Raw genomic sequence first — 19,824 nt, forward strand, 5'->3', positions numbered from 1 at the left:
TGTCTCCCATTCCTGGAAGAAAGGCCGAAACCATCCCCGACAGGAGGCTACCCACAGAGGAGCCCTCTCTTGCCAGAGGTTCGAGAGATTAATCTTAATAAAGGTGTTCACCAGGAACACCACAGGGTTGACCATACCCAACCCTCCTAGTCTCCTCGTACGGTAAGTAACCTCCCTCTTGACAAGGTTCAGTCTGTTTCCCCATAACATCTGGAAGAACAGACTGTAGACCCGAGTCCAGAAAGGTTCCGGCAAGACGCACACACTGCCCAGATATAACAGCAAAGGGATCAGGTAGGTTTTGATAATGTTCACCCTTTCCCTGAGGGTTAAAGACCAACCCTTCCACTGGTCCACCTTCTGAGCGGCAATCTTAAGCCTGCTATCCCAGTTTTGATGGGGGTAATCCCCCTGACCAAATTCAATGCCGAGGACTTTTGTAGATTCCTGGGGCTCTGGAAGGGTGTCCGGGAGATCAAAACCAGGATCTCCACCTCCCAGCCAGAGACTCTCACACTTATCTCGGTTGATCTTGGACCCAGATGACTCTGAGTAGCGCTCTACCTCAGACAGTACCCACTCTGCCTCCCCTCTCGAAGACACAAAGATAGTTACGTCATCAGCATACGCCACCACCCTCAGTGTAGTCTCCGGAGCCGCCCGGTCCATCCCGATGCCCGCCAACGGCCCACGATCAACCCCTCTAAGGAAGGGATCGATCGCGAACACGTACAAAAGCGGGCTCAGAGGACAACCCTGGCGAACCCCAGATCCCACCCCAAAAGGATGCCCAATCCAACCATTCACAAGCGGGAAACTCTCTGCCCCTGCATACAAGGTCTTAAGCCAATCAACAAACCCCCCGGGCAGGCCATATCTCAGAAGGACAGACCAGAGGTACTCGTGGTTAACACGATCAAATGCTTTTGCCTGATCCAAGGACAGCATGTACCCCTTCCAGTGACCTGCCCTGCCCTGCTCCACGGCCTCCCGGACACTGAGCACAGCACTAAAAGTACTGTGGCCGGGAACAGAGCAATGCTGGGCCCCAGAAAGGAGCTGGGGTGCAAACTTCACCAGCCGATTAAATAGCACCTTTGCCAAAATCTTTCTGTCCACACCGAGGAGCGCTATGGGACGCCAATTCTCAATGTGGAAAGGATCTTTACCCTTTGACAGGATGATCAGGGCCGACCTCCTCATTGACTTTGGTAGAGTACCCAAGGAGAGACACTCATTTAATACCTCAGTCAAGAGGGGAACTAAGGTGTCCTTAAAGGTCTTGTAAAACTCAGATGTTAAGCCATCCGGACCAGGTGATTTTTTGGGAGCAAGCCCCTCAATCACCAGACTGACTTCCTCTTCACTGATCATTTCCGTCAAACCATCAAGAGAGGGGTCTACCCCTGGTTCAGGGACAGTTTCAGTCAGGAAAGCCGATATCTTATCACGATCAAGATCCCTCCTTGCCATGAGATGTGAGTAAAAGGATCTGACAACCTCCAGGATCCCTGATCTGGACCTTCTCAGAGAACCCGTACTATCAATCAGTCCTGACACAATCTTACTACTCACTGACATCCTGCAGTTTTTGTAAGGGTCGGGCGAGCGGTATTTCCCGTAATCCCTCTCAAAAACCAAAGATGCGTGCCTATCGTACTGACACCTCATAAGCAAAGACTTCACTTTGGAGATCTCCTCACGGCTACCCCCAGTCGAGACAAGACGTTCGAGTTTCCTCCTCAGGCCCTGATACAGGCGATACTTACTCAGACTCCTGAGGCTCGAGAGCTGGCGGAAGAATCTCCCCACCCTTTCCTTGAAGATCTCCCACCACTCAGACTTACTGCCGCAGAGATCCAGCAATGGTACCTGGCTCTGAACGAAATCCTCAAAGGACTGTCTTATCTCCGCTTCTTCCAAGAGAGACGAATTGAGCCTCCAGTAGCCCCTTCCCATTCGGGGGGTCTCTGCAACATTTAGAGAAAACAAAATCATACAGTGGTCGGAGAACTCCACCTCCACAGCGGACACGGCTGAAGAGACGGCTTCCTCCTTTAAATAAAACCTGTCTATTCTAGACCTACAACTAGCCCTATGATAGGTGAACCCCGGGTGGCCTGGGGTGTGCCGGATGTGGACATCCACCAGACGAGCCTCACTAGCTATTTTATTAAGCGCAATGCTGTCGTAAGTCAGCTTGTCCCTGGAACCTCCCCTATCCTGGGGCCTCGTGACAGTATTGAAATCCCCTCCAAAGACCACCTGCCGACTTGTAAAAAGATAGGGCTTGATCCTCATGAAGAGACACTTACGGTCCCACTTGGACTGGGGACCATAGATGTTAATTAGACGAAGTTCTTGTCCCCTCATGAGGACATCCAGGATCAGGCACCTCCCCATTTCTAATTCAATAACCCGTCGGCATTCTACCGGTGCAGTAAAAAGGACTGCCACCCCGCTATACGGCTCGGCCGCAAGAGACCAGTAGGAGGATCCGCGTCGCCACTCCCTTTTAGCTTTAAATACAGATGCCAAATCTGGCAGCCTGGTCTCCTGCAAAAACAAAATGTCAGCTTCAACCCGGCTGAAAAAATCAAAGGCCCCAAATCTAGCCGTATCTGACATAATGCTGGCGACATTAATGGACGCCAGCGTCAACGGAGTGAGTGCCGCCATCATGGGTGATTGAATTAGATGGCTTTCTTTTCCCACTGCCCCCACCAACTTTTTCATCAGATGATGGCTTACCCCTCTTCAAACAAACAGATGTGTCCATTTCACCTCTGCCCTTGTGCTCTGACTCCAAGCCAGCCCCCACCCCTGAGGACATGTTTTCCCCAGTAGAAGGAGGCTCGGCGTCCCCCGCAGGCCCAGGTGTCACCGCGACTCCCGAAACCTCCCCACCGGCTCCCTCCCCTGAGGAGGGGGAGGTGTCACCAATGGCTTGGAACCGGTTTGAGAGACTAATCAGAGGGGGGTTGGTTGTACCTTCCTTTGGCATCTGGCGGGTGGGAGAAGATCTTAAATCTCCCTTTTTCCCTGTACGTTTATTACCCTGCTTTTGCCATCCCCCACTTCCCCCGTCATGGGGGGATAATGAGGAGATGGCACCTTCCTCTTCCTGGATCCTCCTAATTTCCTCATCCAGCTCACTGTCCCTTTGGGCCTCAGCAGTAGCAGCAGTCTCAGGGGTGAGATCAGGGGTCATCCCAGCTTCCCCAGTTGCCTGAGGTTCCCGGGATTCACCCATCTCCCTTCGGCGATTTTCCTGACGCCTCAGTTGGGCAGGCGTCTTTTGCTTATTTTTCTTCCCTGGCCCCTCTGTTCCTTCACTTCTGCCAGCCCCTGCCCCAGTAGAATTGGCCTCACGGCTTCCTCCCGCCGGGGCATTGACCGCATTGGCAAAGGAATGAGGGCAGCGACTGAATGGGTGACCTAAGTCACCACACAGGTGACACCTAATCTCTGCACATGATGCAGCGAGGTGGCCAATCTCCCCACACAGCGCGCACTTCTGTACAGTGCAGTTAGCACTGAAGTGTGTGGGGCTGCCGCATCTGTGACAGAGCTTCGGCTGACCCTGGTAGAAAATCTGGATGCGATCCCTTCCAAGGAAGGTGGCAGATGGTATGTGAGTAACTGTGTTTCCTAAAAGCCTAAGTTTTACCATGAACGTCCAGGCCCCAGACCAGATGCCATGTTCATCCCTGTTCTTCTTGGGAACCTCCACCACCTCCCCATATCGGCCGAGCCACGTCATGATGTCAATACACGAGAGTGACTCGTTACGGGTTAGAACGGTCACCCTCTTCACATTGTTCTGACGAGACACTGCCTGGACGGCAAAATCTCGCCAGCTGGGCTCGTCCTTTGCCATCTCATAGTTCGACCAGAAGAGCTCAAGTCCCTCCGGCCGAACAAAGCTGACATCGAACTCAGGGGTCCCATAGGGATGTATCAAGGCGTAGATGTCTGTCGCCTTGAAGCCCATCTTTAGAAGGAGCTCAACAACTTCTGATCTTGAAGGACATGTATCACTGCCCCTCCACCTCAGACGGACCACATTCCTACGGAGAGCACCCTGCCCAGCTGTCGGGAGGGACCACGTGGTCTCCCCGCTCCTTTGCTCTCGGAAGGCTGAGAGGCCATGCCTATCTATCCAAAAGGATAGATCAACCTCCCTCCCCTCTACATTGATTGTGCTCTCCCCTCTCTTTAGAGCCTCCAGAAGACGCCGCTGCAAAACGCCGTCCCCAGAGCCAGAGGACAAGGAGGGTCCCCTACTCACCCCGGCCGTGACAGTAGCAAAACTGCGCACAGGGGCTGCCACAGCCGGGGGGGCAACCGGACCAGGTTCCACACCCTCCCCGCTTACCAAAGACCCTCCACCACCCACTTCCATATCTTCCATCCCCAAACCAGCCTTACTTACAACAGATTCTGCGACCTCCCTTCCTTCCCTCCTAACACCATTCACTCCACCATCCAAACCCCCAGACATATTTTTATTAAAAATAATTTTCTGCCCCCCACCTGCTCCCTCACTCATACTGGCTGAACCGGTGTGTTTTGGTGTAATTATTGGTACCTCAGCATCACTGGGCCCTGGGGTCGGAGCTGCCCCCAAAAGACAGACCACAGCCCCAACCCCACTTTTATCATTGCCCTCCGCTTCCTCAGTACTACCATTTACAACTTTTGGACGCCGCTGATCCATTACCGGGCACCGCTGATCCAAATGCTGCTGATCTGTTCTTTCATGGCGCCGCTCATCTGGACCAGCAGCGCCAATACAAAACAAAGGCTTTGGCCTCAGTTCTTGACCTTCATTGGGAGGCGTAACCGTCATAGCTCCGACAGCTCCTTCATGCCTCTGCTGGCCCGAGGGAACAGCGTCATCAGCGGTTGGAGCCATCGGAGCTCCTGCAGCCATCTGTGGCGTGGAGCCACCCCCTCCTCCCATCAGGGAGCAAACTCCAGCGCCAGAGATTTTTCTCTTATCCTCCGCAGTAACCTTCCTGTCCGGCTTTTCAGCCGGTGTCGCACCAGCTCCATCCCCGTTACTGCAAACAGAGACGGAGCTCACCACCATATCGGATACCTCGCTCTCCCCTCTCTCCTGCACCGAGTCCACTGCAGGACACGGGCTGGGCTGAGAAGAGGGGCTAATACAGTGAGCCGGCCCTGCGGTCGACCCGGGGGTCCCAGGGAGGGGGGTGTATACATATCTTACCTGCTCCTGGAGCTTGGTCTTCTTAGCCTTTTTCTTTCCTTCCCCAGGCGTCTCCGGTGGCAACTCATCACCAAAGCATAAGTCCTGGAAACGCACTGGGGACTCCAGGAGCCGGATCTCCTCCACTAGGGCCCCTCCCGGGCCGCAGGTCTCATACTCATCCCCCGAGCCGCAGCTGGGTGACCTTGCCATTTGGCGTGCAGGGGGCCCACTGTACGGAATCTGCTCCTGCAGGCTGCCAGGTGGATCTTGCTGGTCATCATCATCATCCTCCTCCTGCACGACTGGTTCCTTCTCCACCTGGCTGTCAGGCTGCTGCCCCATCTGCCCCTTCTCCTCCGCCATCTTCCGAAAACGTTCCTCGTTTAGGAGTTTTTCCTTAAACGGGCCGCTTTTATCTCGGAGTACAGTCCGCCTTTGCTCAATCTCGCCAATGTCAGCTTGTAGCTGCTTTATTTGGCTCTCCAGCCCCTGCTTCTTCCTCTTTGGGGCCACTCCAACACAAGACCTCAAGCCGCGCAGCTCCTCCCGGAGCCTCCTCAGGGTCTTAGTCGCGTCTTCGTACTCACGGAGGTGGCTCATGACCCGGGATCCGTAGGTGGAAATGGACTCCCGGGCCCTCAGTACGCCCCAGCCTTCCTCCTCAAGATCTGCTTCACCTCCGTGAACACTCGGCTTTTGCTGGGCCCCGGAAGGGCCACTCTCACCCATGCTGGCATTCGGGTCCTCCTTAGCGGATCCAGCCTTGCGGCTCTTCCTACTACCCTCAGACTCAGGGGAGACAGAAGCCACATTACTGCGACTCCTGCCAGATCTTCTTACCCCTGAGTCCTCCATGCAGGCCAAACGCTGGCTTCTCCTGTCCCCTGAAGGCCTGCCGCTGGGAACAGGAGCCTGGGGCTTGCTTCCCTCGCTCATGCCTGAGAACCCACTCTCCCCCTGGGGAGGAGAGAGCCGGCCTCAGGTGGATAGATTTTCCTCCAAACGCTCAGGAGCAGCAGCAGCAGCAGCTACACACAGCCACAGGCGACCACACCCACAGGTAATCGCAGCTCAGGAACAGCTGGTCCAGAGCTGCACTCACTATTCTGCTGGTGCAGTCACTGTGTACATACATTACTTATCCTGTACTATTCCTGAGTTACATCCTGTATTATACTCCAGAGCTGCACTCACTATTCTGCTGGCTGCAAGGCTTGAATGTTCTAACATTAACTGCTGGTTCAGGGTCTGCACGGGACTTTCTTTCTATGCCTCGGGATAGGTCATCAGTATCTGATTGGTGAGGGTCCTACACTCATGGAGGGTACATGGAGGGTGGACGGATCAGCAGAGCACTGTACATGGAGAGTGGACGGATCAGCAGAGCGCTGTACATGGAGGGTGGACGGATCAGCAGAGCGCGGTACATGGAGGGTGGACGGATCAGCAGAGAGCTGTACATGGAGGGTGGACGGATCAGCAGAGCGCTGTACATGGAGGGTGGACGGATCAGCAGAGAGCTGTACATGGAGGGTGGACGGATCAGCAGAGCGCTGTACATGGAGGGTGGACGGATCAGCAGAGCGCTGTACATGGAGGGTGGACGGATCAGCAGAGCGCTGTACATGGAGGGTGGACGCATCAGCAGAGCGCTGTACATGGAGGGGGGACGCATCAGCAGAGCGCTGTACATGGAGGGTGGACGGATCAGCAGAGCGCTGTACATGGAGGGTGGACGGATCAGCAGAGCGCTGTACATGGAGGGTGGACGGATCGGCAGAGCGCTGTACATGGAGAGTGGACGGATCGGCAGAGCGCTGTACATGGAGAGTGGACGGATCAGCAGAGCGCTGTACATGGAGGGGGGACGGATCAGCAGAGCGCTGTACAAGGAGGGTGGACGGATCAGCAGAGCGCTGTACAAGGAGGGTGGACGGATCAGCAGAGCGCTGTACATGGAGGGTGGACGGATCAGCAGAGCGCTGTACATGGAGGGTGGACGGATCAGCAGAGCGCTGTACAAGGAGGGTGGACGGATCAGCAGAGCGCTGTACAAGGAGGGTGGACGGATCAGCAGAGCGCTGTACAAGGAGGGTGGACGGATCAGCAGAGCGCTGTACAAGGAGGGTGGACGGATCAGCAGAGCGCTGTACATGGAGGGTGGACGCATCAGCAGAGAGCTGTACATGGAGAGTGGACGGATCAGCAGAGCGCTGTACATGGAGGGTGGACAGATCAGCAGAGCGCTGTACATGGAGGGTGGACGGATCAGCAGAGCGCTGTACATGGAGGGTGGACGGATCAGCAGAGCGCTGTACATGGAGGGTGGACGGATCAGCAGAGCGCTGTACATGGAGGGTGGACGGATCAGCAGAGAGCTGTACATGGAGGGTGGACGGATCAGCAGAGAGCTGTACATGGAGGGTGGACGGATCAGCACAGCGCCGTACATGGAGGGTGGACGGATCAGCACAGCGCCGTACATGGAGGGTGGACGGATCAGCAGAGCGCCGTACATGGAGGGTGGACGGATCAGCAGAGCGCTGTACATGGAGGGTGGACGGATCAGCAGAGCGTTGTACATGGAGGGTGGACGGATCAGCAGAGAGCTGTACATGGAGGGTGGACGGATCAGCAGAGCGCTGTACATGGAGGGTGGACGGATCAGCAGAGCGCTGTACATTGCTTTGTCCGTCAGTCCCATAGATTATGTAGGTTCCTACTAGGCCTGCACAATATATTCGCTAAAGCAATCGCAATAAATCGCCAATTGGCCGACCCAAAAATGCTGCAATTGTATTACCATATTTTTCGCTTTATAAGACAAACTTTTTTCCCTCCAGAAGTGGGGGGAAAATGGCAGTGCGCCTTATAAAGCGATGGTTGACACTTTACGTGGCTGACACGGCTGTATCGCCGGCCGCTATGCTGCACAGCGCGGCCGGCGATACGTCAGTTACAGTGCGGGGAGGGAGTCGTTACTGTAATGAACACATGTTCTTCTATTTACTCTATTCTATTTCTCTGTTCTGTGCAGCGCTATAAGAATAGGGCAAGTTTTGTATTTTGTAAATTTGCAGTAATGTAAATATGTTATTTAATTTAGTAAAAGATGTTTTATTTTGAAAAACACTGTGCATTCCAGTTCCTAAATTAAAGAGGACCTTTCACTAGTATACAAACTAAAAACTAATTCTATCTGTGGGCAGAGCGGCGCCCAGGGGTCCCCCTGCACTTACTAGTATGCCTGGGCACCGCTCCGTCTGTTGTACTGGACTGATTTTTTGTAGGAGGCGTGTCCCTTGCTGCAGTGCTGGCCAATCGCAGCGCACAGCTCATAGCCAGGCTATGAGCTGTGCGCTGCAGCAAGGGACACGCCTCCTACAAAAAATCAGTCCAGTACAACAGACGGAGCGGTGCCCAGGCGAACGGAGCGGTGCCCAGGCGAACGGAGCGGTGCCCAGGCACACTAGTAAGTGCAGGGGGACCCCTGGGCGCCGCTCTGCCCACAGATAGAATTAGTTTTTAGTTTGTATACGAGTGAAAGGTCCTCTTTAAGCACAACTACATTTCAGCATTATCAGTAATTTCTCTGTGCTTTTGCCTTGAAAACCCAAGCAAATAGACCTCTAGCACAATTCCCTATAGAATATTGCATCGCATATCGTGATCGCAATTTTTAGGGCCCTAATCGCGATCGCACAAAATTCCCATATCGTGCAGCCCTAGTTCCTACACCGTCACAGAAGATAATGCACTATAATAATAGATACAAACATGACACATGGACTAAGCCCTCGCTCTAATGATAAAATCTGAGACACTTGGTCAATACATTTTGATCAAAACACATCTGTGCCCACCTATGATGTAGCAGGGGTAACACAAACACCCCAACTCAAATTTCTAAACTCATCGCGTTATCTTGAAACAAAAGCCATTGAAAAGCAATTGCTTAACGCATTTAGTTTAGATAACATGTCTCATAAAGCATTAGTGTTAACCCTGCTACATCCGTACCAAGCGACAAGGTGGTACATACAGCTGTGCCGCTCCTCCTCCCACCGGCTGCTGCTGCTGCACATGGAGGTGACTAGGAGCAACACATTATATGTGCGGGGTCTGCGCTCCTGAACATAAATGCATAACGGCATGGGCAGATTTAGGGTAGGACCCGCCTGAACTGAGACCACCTTGGCGCTGGGTAGGTGGGCACAGATGTGTTTTGATCAAAATGTATTGACCAAGAGTCTCAGATTTTATCATTAGAGTGAGGGCTTAGTCCATGTGTCATGTTTGTATCTATTACTATAGTGCATTATTCTCTCTGACTGTATAAATGTAGCCGCGCACATCCGCATATTTACTATCACATCGTGCTGGATGTTTTATATATTTTTTTCCGAGGTTCCTACACTGCCCTGAATATTGTAGGCTTAGGTAAGTCCAAGAGAGGCAGTTCTGTTAGTGATAGGTACCCATATGCAGAAGCCACCTTGACGCCGGTAGATGGGCCCGACACACGTTTGATCAAAAATGTGCGCAAAGAGCTTCTATTATATATTTTTTTCATTTATAGTAGGTATAATACCACTTTAATTTAGAATGATCCCCATTTCTCAGTTCTGTTTCATGTGAAATGTTGTGCAGCCGTGCTTTTATTAGTTCACGGATTGAATAGGGTCAGACTGTGCAGGGACACCCCCCTAGCTGGTAACACCCCTCTGTACCCTTACAACAGACTGCTAGGAACGTCACAGCACAGAGCCATAGGAACAGAAGCTCCACAATGGGGAATAATGCATAATTCATAACTTCTAGCAGGAATAAGACAGGAATGGCACAACATACAGCCATAAAAATAGCTGAATTATTACATGGGGGATGCATGAAGCTATAACACAGGCAGGTCAGGAGCGGGGACGGGTCCTCTTTGAATGTGTGAGGTGGAGTCTGAATGGAGCGGTGGCCACTCATGCACTTTGCCGCTTCATAATTAGGGATGAGCGAATCAACTTCGGATGAAACATCCGAAGTTGATTCGCATAATACTTTGTTCTAATACTGTACGGAGCAGGAGCTCCGTACAGTACTAGAATGTATTGGCTCCGATGAGCCCAAGTTATTGCTTTGCGAAGTACCAATTGGAACCAAACCCGAGTTCGGGAAATGTTTTTTGTTTTTTTTTTAAAGAGGACCCGTCCCCGCTCCTGACATGTCTGTGTTAATAGCTTCATGCATCCCCCAATATTCTGGAGCAGCTATTCTTATGGCTGTATGTTGTGCCATTTCTGTATTATTCCTGCTAGAAGTTATGAATTATGCATTATTCCCCAATGTGAAGCTTCTATTCATATGGCGCTGTGCTGTGCTGTTCCTAGCAGTCTGTAGTAAGGGTACAGAGGGGTGTAATAAAAGCATGGCTGCCCATTTCACATGCAAACAATCAGAACTGAGAAATGGGGATCATTCTAGATTAAAGTGGTATTATACCTACTATAAATGAAAAAATAGAATCTCTTTGCTCACATTTTTGATCAAACGCGTGTCCGGCCCATCTACCGGCGTCAAGGTGGCTTCCGCAGATGGGTGCCTACCACTTACAGAACTGCCTCTCTTGGACTTACCTAAGCCTACAATGTTCAGGGCGGTGGAGGAACCAGCTACATTTGTACTCCGCTCAGAAGCCCCAGGCAGATGGGCGGTGAGTGCTCCATCTAAAAGAGGCCGCTACCCTCAATATATACAAGAAATTTAGACTAGCACATTCATGGATATGCACCTGTGACCATGAATGTGCTAGTCTAAATTTTCTTGTAGTCTATCCAATCGGTGCCATTGTTAGACTGTGCAGCGACACACACCCGACTGGTAACACCCCTCTGTACCCTTACTGCAGACTGCTAGCAACGGCACAGCGCCATAGGAAATGAACAGGGGTCAGCAACCTCCGGCACTCCTGGTGTTGTGAAACTACATTTCCCATCATGCACACTTGCTTGGCTGTTCTCTAAACTCCCACACAAGTGGAAGGAGCATGCTGGGAGTTGTAGTTTCAGCTGGAGTGCCAAAGGTTGCTGATCCTTGGAATAGAAGCCCCCACAATGGGGAATGCATGTCAGGAGCGGGGACACGCCCTCTTTAAGGGAAACCCCTTCATAATTGTGCCTTCAATTTCAGAAGACGAGTGAGGGTGGGGTGTGAGTGGTGAGACCCCCACAACGGCTGACACCAGAGGATGTGCCTCCTACGGGCCCGTATACCAGGCATGCTCAACCTGCGGCCCTCCAGCTGTTTCAAAACTACAACTCCCAGCATGCCTGAACAGCCTACAGGAGGGCATTGTGGGAGTTGTAGTTTTACAACAGCTGGAGGGCCACAGGTTGAGCATGCCTGCCGTATACCAAAAACACATCCAGAACTTCCCTATGGATTTTAAAGGGGAATCTGCGCGGTAAACTACGCGGCAGGGTTGTTGTTTTTTTTGTACTTAAGATTTAAAAAATAAATGTCCGGACCGTTCGTGACACAGAATCCACACCCAGAATTTCACTGAAAATGGACAAAAATGCCTGAAATATTCAGTGTGAACATAACCATAATATATTCTACACTTAGGCCTCCTGCACACAACCGTAGGTGTCCTGCTGCCGTATTGCGGATCCGCAATACACGGGCACCCATTCACTTCAATGGGTCCGCAAATCCGGAGATGCGGAATGGAAACCTACGGAGTGCTTCCGTGGGGTTTCGTCCCGCAAAGAGATACAACACGTCCTATCTTTTTGCGGAACAGGTGGATCTCGGACTCATTAGGCTATTTTCACACTAGTTTTGGTTTCTGTTTGTGAGATCCGTTCAGGGCTCTCACACGCGGTCCAAAACGGATCAGTTTTGCCCTAATGCATTCTGAATGGAAGAGGATCCGCTCAGAATGCCTCCGTTCCGCTCTGGAGGCCGCCTGCAGCGTTTTGGTGTCCGTCTGACGAAACTGAGCCAAACGGATCCGTCCTGACACACAATGTAACTCAATGGGGACGGATCCGTTTTCTTTGACACAATAGAAGACGGATCCGTCCCCTATTGACTTTCAATGGAGTTCATGATGGATCCGTTTTGGCGATGTTACTGACAATACAAACGGATCCGTATGAATGCGGCTGTATTATCGTAACGGATCCATTTTTGCAGATCCGTCCAAAACGCCAGTGTGAAGTCCTTAAAAATGGGTCGGCGATCCGCTGTGGCTGCCCCAGGGTCGGTGTCCGGAGGCCTTATACCGTATAGGACCCGTATATAACGGAGGCCTCCCTGTCTACATCACGCACTATGATTTTGGAGGGAGGCTTTTTAGGCGCCACATGAAGTCATCAGTGAGGCTGCCATCTCCTCAGAAAGCCGCCCGCCCTCCACCTATTTATACGGCAGGATCACGTGAGCACACCAGCTTCCTCCGGCCAATCAGAGCGCGTCAGTCTCCCGCTGATGACGTCATTAGTCTCGAAGAGGACGTGGTGCAGCCGAAGCCGGAAGGAGTTCAGTTGGGCTCCCGCGGTGCAGGTGAGAAGTGGGGTGAGGTCTGGATAGGTGTGGCCCTCGGGGCCCCTGCAGGGTGCACAGCAGCAGCTTCCTAGTCCGTAATCGCTGTGCCCGGTGTAAGGGACGGTTTCCCGCCATATGGTGTAGTTACCTCAGCGCTCCGCCGCCATGTTCACCACGCCGCAGGCAGAAGGCGCTAAACCGGGGCCCGGAGCGGCTGACTGAGGGCCCCCGGGATCTAGAATGGGGTGTACTACAGTGAGCGGTGTATCTAAGCCTGCAGTGTGCGATACCTTCTACTGAGCTAGTGTATCTAAGCCTGCAGTGTGCGATACCTTCTACTGAACGAGTGTATCTAAGCCTGCAGTGTGCGATACCTTCTACTGAGCCGGTGTATCTAAGCCTGCAGTGTGCGATACCTTCTACTGAGCCGGTGTATCTAAGCCTGCAGTGTGCGATACCTTCTACTGAACCAGTGTATCTAAGCCTGCAGTGTGCGATACCTTCTACTGAACCAGTGTATCTAAGCCTGCAGTGTGCGATACCTTCTACTGAACCAGTGTATCTAAGCCTGCAGTGTGCGATACCTTCTACTGATCCAGTGTATCTAAGCCTGCAGTGTGCGATACCTTCTACTGAACCAGTGTATCTAAGCCTGCAGTGTGCGATACCTTCTACTGAACCAGTGTATCTAAGCCTGCAGTGTGCGATACCTTCTACTGAACCAGTGTATCTAAGCCTGCAGTGTGCGATACCTTCTACTGAGCTAGTGTATCTAAGCCTGCAGTGTGCGATACCTTCTACTGAGCTAGTGTATCTAAGCCTGCAGTGTGCGATACCTTCTACTGAGCCAGTGTATCTAAGCCTGCAGTGTGCGATACCTTCTACTGAACCAGTGTATGTCATGAGTGATACATCTGCTGAGCTGATGTATCCAAGCCTAACACGTGTGATGCTGTGTATCTAATCCTGTCATGTGAAACCCTCTACTGAACTGTATCTAAGCCCTATAATGTGTGGTGTCGTCTGCTGAGCTGAGTATCTAAGCCCTATAATGTGTGGTGTCATCTGCTGAGCCCCATTTGCAGAGCGGTTTCTGTAATTTTTTAAAAATTTCGGTAAGAGCTGGTAAAGGTGTATAGTAAGTATCAGCCGGTCCCTGCCACGGTGACGTGCGCCTCCCTGGAGTATAACCCCCTTCAGGAGGGGGGCTGGCGAATCGGCGATGACCGCGGGGTTCTCACTATAACAACTCCTTCACACGACTGTAAGGGTCCGTCCACGTATTATGGACCGCGATATACGGGCACTGGCCATGTGCACTCCGTGCTTTGCTCCCATTGACTTGAATGGGGCAGAGATCTGTAAGATGGGACACGTTATCTCTGCGGTGCGGAGGCACGGATGGGAAGCGCTTCCTTAGGCAATCGGCTCCGCACCGCAAATGATAAGACATGTTCTACCTATGGCCGTGTGTTGCAGATCGCAGACCTATGTCCAAGTCAGAGTCCACATCCTGAAGCGGCGCGCACACGGCTGGTGCTTGTGTATTGCGGTCAGTAGTGGTAGAGGCAATGGCTCCCGGTTTCCATTGTGAAGTCTCCTTAAATAATTAAACAAAGTTAATAAAGTTTAATTTCTTTATTATAAAAATGTATTTTATTTTGTAAGTGGTAAAAAACCAGCACAGGTTTAGAGGCGCTCTCCCCTCTGCTGACTGATCAGTTGTAGTAACTATCAGTGAATTGCCAGAAGGGTACACATGGGAGGTACTAGTCAGACACACCCTCTACTGGTAACACCCAGCAGTACCTTTAATGTAAACTTCTAGCAGGAATAAGACAGGACTGGCACCACATGCATTGATAAGAGTAGATGCTGTAGAATTACTATTACGTGGGGAATACAAGCAGTAACCATAACTGACATGTTGGGGGAGGGGGAGCTCCTCTTTGAGATGTCAATTTAAACCATGTGGTAAACACAAAAAAAACAATCTAAAGCTGCAGCGGAGTACCTCCCGTATACCCCGACGTGATACCAGTGAAATCTGCAGCCTCCCACAAAAAACTGCCCCAAAAAAACCAATGTACTGGTAACGCGGCCGGCGTCTTCTGTGGGAGGGGGGGGGGGGGGGTCGTGTGGCTGCATCACGTACCGTGGCGCGGGTCCACCGTCGTTTTGCTGGATGTTAGAATCGTCTGCTTCTTAACAGAGCGTAAAGGAAACCTGTCACCATGATTGTGGACTATTTACAGTAATGCATGAGTAGTCCTGCACATTAGGCCTCGTGCACACAACCATTCTGTGCATTGGGGACCGCAATTTGCGGTCCCCCAATGCACGGGCAACATCTGTGCGGCGGCCGGGACAGATCGAGACCCATTCAACTTGAATGGGTGCGTCCGCAAAAAATAGAACATATATTTTTTTGCGGTGCGGAGGCAGAAGCGCTCCGTAGTGGTTCCGTGGGGTTCCGTGCCTACGTTCCGCACCGCAGGTTCAAGTGAATGGGTTCGCATCCGTGATGCAGGGAGCACAATGCCGGTGCCCACATATTGCGGACTGGGCAATGGCCGTGTGTATGAGGCCTAAGGAGTCCAGATCTAAAACTTTTAAAATTTTCCTACTGCCCCCCCATTCCCCCTGTTGTCAGCACTCAGATCTGCTCCAGAATACACTGTCAGGACTGCGGTACTTGCATAATGGGGAGGACTTGTGCCCAGCTTTACACCCTGATAGCAGGGAAATCAGAAGTAGCCGCCTGGACTCCTTATCTGTACTACAGCTCGTGTATAATAGTCCAAAATTGTGGAGACAGATTCCCTTTAAAGGGTCTGTCCTCGGTATAGGCCATCACTATCTGCTCGTCAGGACCCGGACGCTCCGCACCTCTGCTGATCAGCTGTTCTGCGGTGGCTCTGGGGCTACAGCTCCCTCCATTGTGAAGTGGACAGAACTGGTTACTGCAGTTCTGTGTCACAGTGACCGGCTCCATCCACTGCAGAACAGCTGATCGGCAGGGGTGCGGGGCTTCGGCCATCACAGGTAAAGGCTATGCACACATTTGCAGTGTTTTTGATTTTTCTATTATGTGATAGAAAATTTTCTGTAGTTAAAATTCTTAAAGGGTATTCTCCAGGCTTTTAATATTGATGACCTATCCTCAGAATAGGTCATCAACATCAGATCAGTGGGGGTCCGACACCCAGCACCCCCTCCGATCAGCTTGCTGCTGCTTTGACATGGCAGTATCAAGAGAGGGGATGTGCACACTGCGCACCGCCTCCTCATACAGGCGTCTGGCCCCCACAGATCTGATATTGATGACCTATTCTGAGGATAGGTCATCGATGGTAAAAGCCTGATGAACATTGAGATTTCAGGTGGATACTTGTGTATTAGATCTGTCTCCTAATATATGCACTAACATTGATGCAGAAGCATCCAAAGCATTGAAAAAAAGGAATGGCGGTGCCTCCTGCCCGAGCATTTGCACCCATGTCCGGCCAGTGGCGCATCGCCGAGTGTATACTCCGTTTTGATTTTGTGGAAATCTTCTCTAAAACGTAATCGGGGTCATGTAGACTTCTGAGCCGGGCTTTTATGGATCTCTGTGATTTTTTCCTGGTACTGATGAGATATTTTTCACGCAGATATATAAGATCTCATCCAAGGAGAAAAAGACGAGGACAACGCCTTGGACGATTGTGGTGAGGATCCACGTGCTATCAAATGGCGGGATTGAATGTTCGAGATCCTGCCGTGGATCGATCTTTACGGTCGGTTTTCGTCGGGAACATCCCATATGAGGCCACCGAGGAACAGCTGAAGGATATTTTTTCTGAAGTGGGACCAGTTGTCAGCTTTAGACTGGTGTATGACAGGGAAACTGGTAAACCAAAAGGTTATGGCTTCTGTGAGTATCAGGACCAGGAAACCGCGCTCAGTGCCATGCGCAACCTGAACGGAAGAGAGTTCAGTGGCAGAGCTCTGCGGGTCGATAACGCAGCCAGTGAGAAGAACAAAGAGGAGCTGAAGAGTCTTGGAACAGGGGGACCTATAATCGAGTCTCCATATGGGGATCCAATGCCTCCAGAGGATGCTCCGGAGTCTATAAGTCGAGCTGTTGCTAGTCTACCCCCTGAACAGATGTTTGAACTTATGAAACAGATGAAGCTGTGTGTGCAGAACAGTCCCCAAGAAGCCCGAAATATGCTCTTACAGAACCCACAGCTGGCCTACGCCCTCCTTCAGGCTCAGGTGGTCATGAGGATTGTGGACCCTGAAATCGCCATGAAAATCCTTCATCGTCCAAACATGGCTCCACCCATGTTAACAGGAAACCCACAGAACATTCAAGGTCCAAATGTTCCACTTGGTCAAGCTAATGCTCCTGGTGGGCCGCCTGCACCTGTGGGAGGTATGCATGTGAATGGTGCTCCACCAATGATGCAGTCGCTACCCATGCAGAGTGGAGGTCCAGGTCCTATAAACCCTGGACAAGGACAAATTCTTCAGGGCGTTAATATTCCGGATCCTCGAGCTCCTCTACAGCGTGGTCCTCCAGCAAATAGCGCCCCACCACGTGGGCTTCTTGGAGATGGCCCTAATGACCCACGAGGAGGAACACTGCTTAGCGTAACCATCGATGAGCAGCCTAACCGTGGCTATTTGCCACCACCTTTACAAGGTGGTGTACCTTTGCACCATGATAATAGAGGTCCTGCAACCCTTGAAATTAGAGGGGGCCCCATGGGAGAACCACCTCGTGTCATGATTGGAGATTCAAGAGGAGCGCCCATGTTGGATCCACGTGTTCCTGCTTTGGATTCAAGAGCCCCTAGAGACTCAAGAGCAATGGAACCTCGACCCATGGATGTAAGGGGCTCTGTTCCCGCTCCCACATCCAGAGGTCCCATGCCTGGCATGCAGGTGTCAGGATCTGTGGGTCCTCAGCCCCCGAGACCAGTTGCTAATGTTCAAGCATCTTCAGGACAAGGTGGCTTTAGTCCTGGACAGAACCAGATCACCCCACAGGACCATGAGAAGGCTGCTCTGATAATGCAGGTTCTGCAGTTAACCTCAGACCAGATCGCCATGTTGCCACCTGAGCAAAGACAGAGCATCCTCATCTTAAAGGAGCAGATTCAGAAGTCCACAGGCGCCCCATGAGCGTGTCATTACTGTCATGTGGAAACTAAAGCAGTCTCTTTCAGAATTTTTTTGCCCTGCTAGTTTTTGTGTGATTTAGTGTCTGTTAATAATAAACGGTATTACATTGAATATTTCCGCACAGATCGGGTGTAGGCCTCAAGGCCAAACTGAGAAAATAATGATCCTTCTTCCCGGTATCTGCAGATGATACCTGCTGGTTCACCATGTCCTCTGTTCTGTAAAATAAAGTATTACCACTGATTGTAAGACTCCATCCCACTGTCAGACATCCACGAGTCGGTAGCAGATGTGAAGTAGATTTAGGAAAGTGTCCCCCTAAGAAATCAAGTAAACCGTTCCCATTTCTCTAGACTCCTGTGGAGTAAGTGTCCATTCACACGTCCGTAAGTGTTTTGCGGATCCGCAAAACACTGACACCTGCAATGTGCGATCCGCACATCAGAGACTATAATAGAAAATGCCTTTTCTGGTCCGTAATTGCGGACAAGAATAGGACATGTTCTATTTATTGCGGATCCCGAAAAAACTGATGCAGATCCTGACAATGTTCCAGCCCCATTGAAAGTGAATGGGTCTGCAAATTGCGCAATGTATGTGGACCCAAATTACGGACGTGTGAATGGACCCTTAGTGAGGGTTTTCTGCATTCACCTGCCAGTTCCTGCTCATTGAGGTAGGGAGGCGAGTACCAAGCTGGAGGCACACACTTGTAATCACACAGAGCAGCGTGGATCTGTATGATGCTATGAATTTGGGTCAGTAACCCAGCGGCTGGCCCAGGACACGCATGCAGCAAAGTCCGGCCTTACATTTGTATCTCCTAGAGATGCATCCTCTGCCTTGTTTACATCTGCCGTCTGAATGATCTATGGACCACACACTTGCCCATTGCTTTTAATGTGTAGTAATTTTTTTACTGGCGGTGGGTCACTTGACGAAAAATTTAAAAAAAATCAGACGTGCACTACTGTGGTCTATGATGTGGACCAAATACAAAGTTTATGGGTCCATGAAAAATCACTGACAGAACACGGATGATGTCTGGTCTGTTTTTCACTGATGGGGGGGGGGGGGGGGGTTTCCTCTGGAAATTTAGTTTTCAGCTGAGCAGTGTCTATGGAATACGGATAACACACGGAGGGCAAAAAAAGCAGGGCGGGAGTGTGGATGGGCCTCGGCTCATTAGTATTTCTACAGACTGCCTGCCAGTCCGGTGTAGTTCTGTGATTACAGTATATACTGACATGTCACCCCTAGGGTGACATTTCATGACATGTCCGCACAGTGTACTGGAGGTCCGCCAGGTGAGGGGAGGCCATGAATTGTGCCGTATGGCCCAAACTGATAGCATCTTGTCCACAGAACAGCGATACCGGGCAGGTACCGACAGCTTTCTTATACAGGAGGCTCAGTCTGTAAGTTTAAATAAAATAGGGGGGGGGGGGTTACCACTTTTAATCAGAATCCTCCCAGTCATTTTTTTTTTCTCTTCTCTCTTTTTTTATTTATTTTTCCCTCTGTCATTACCCCGGCTCTGCCGTGTGGACCTGGAGGTCGCCAGGCTTGGGGAAACTTGACCTCAGTGAGGATCCATTTGTAGTGGAACTGGCGTGCAGAAGACATTAATGTGGAGGACATTGTGCATCTGGGGCACAAAACACAAGAAACAGCGATAAATCTGTTCAGGGACATTTTTAGAGCTTTAACTCCATCTTGCCCATTGTTATCCAGGTTGAGGTCTGAGGCATTTACCGCTGTATGCAGTTGTGCGGCCAGAGCCGCTCCTGTGGACCTCATCGTGCAGTACGGATGCAAACGATGCCAATTATAAAAAAAACAACCATTCCCCCCCCCCCCCCCTCCAGTTCCATTGGTGGCTGCACATCCCT

The 19,824-nt window shown here is 51.3% G+C and overlaps 2 protein-coding genes across 4 annotated transcripts in view; one reads left to right on the forward strand and one right to left on the reverse strand.

Annotated features, from left to right (window-relative positions):
• Nucleotides 1-19,824, reverse strand: part of SLC2A9 (solute carrier family 2 member 9) — a 1,019,898-nt gene that overhangs the window by 279,815 nt on the left and 720,259 nt on the right. The window lies entirely within an intron of this gene.
• On the forward strand, nt 12,718-18,176 carry LOC122940057 (cleavage stimulation factor subunit 2-like). The gene is made up of 2 exons (XM_044296380.1): nt 12,718-12,778; nt 16,414-18,176. Exon 2 carries the CDS (start codon nt 16,493-16,495, stop codon nt 17,930-17,932), a length of 1,440 nt encoding a protein of 479 aa, XP_044152315.1. The 5' UTR covers nt 12,718-12,778; nt 16,414-16,492; the 3' UTR covers nt 17,933-18,176.

This window comes from Bufo gargarizans, chromosome 1 (assembly GCF_014858855.1).
Source record: "Bufo gargarizans isolate SCDJY-AF-19 chromosome 1, ASM1485885v1, whole genome shotgun sequence".
Lineage (NCBI taxonomy): Eukaryota > Metazoa > Chordata > Amphibia > Anura > Bufonidae > Bufo > Bufo gargarizans.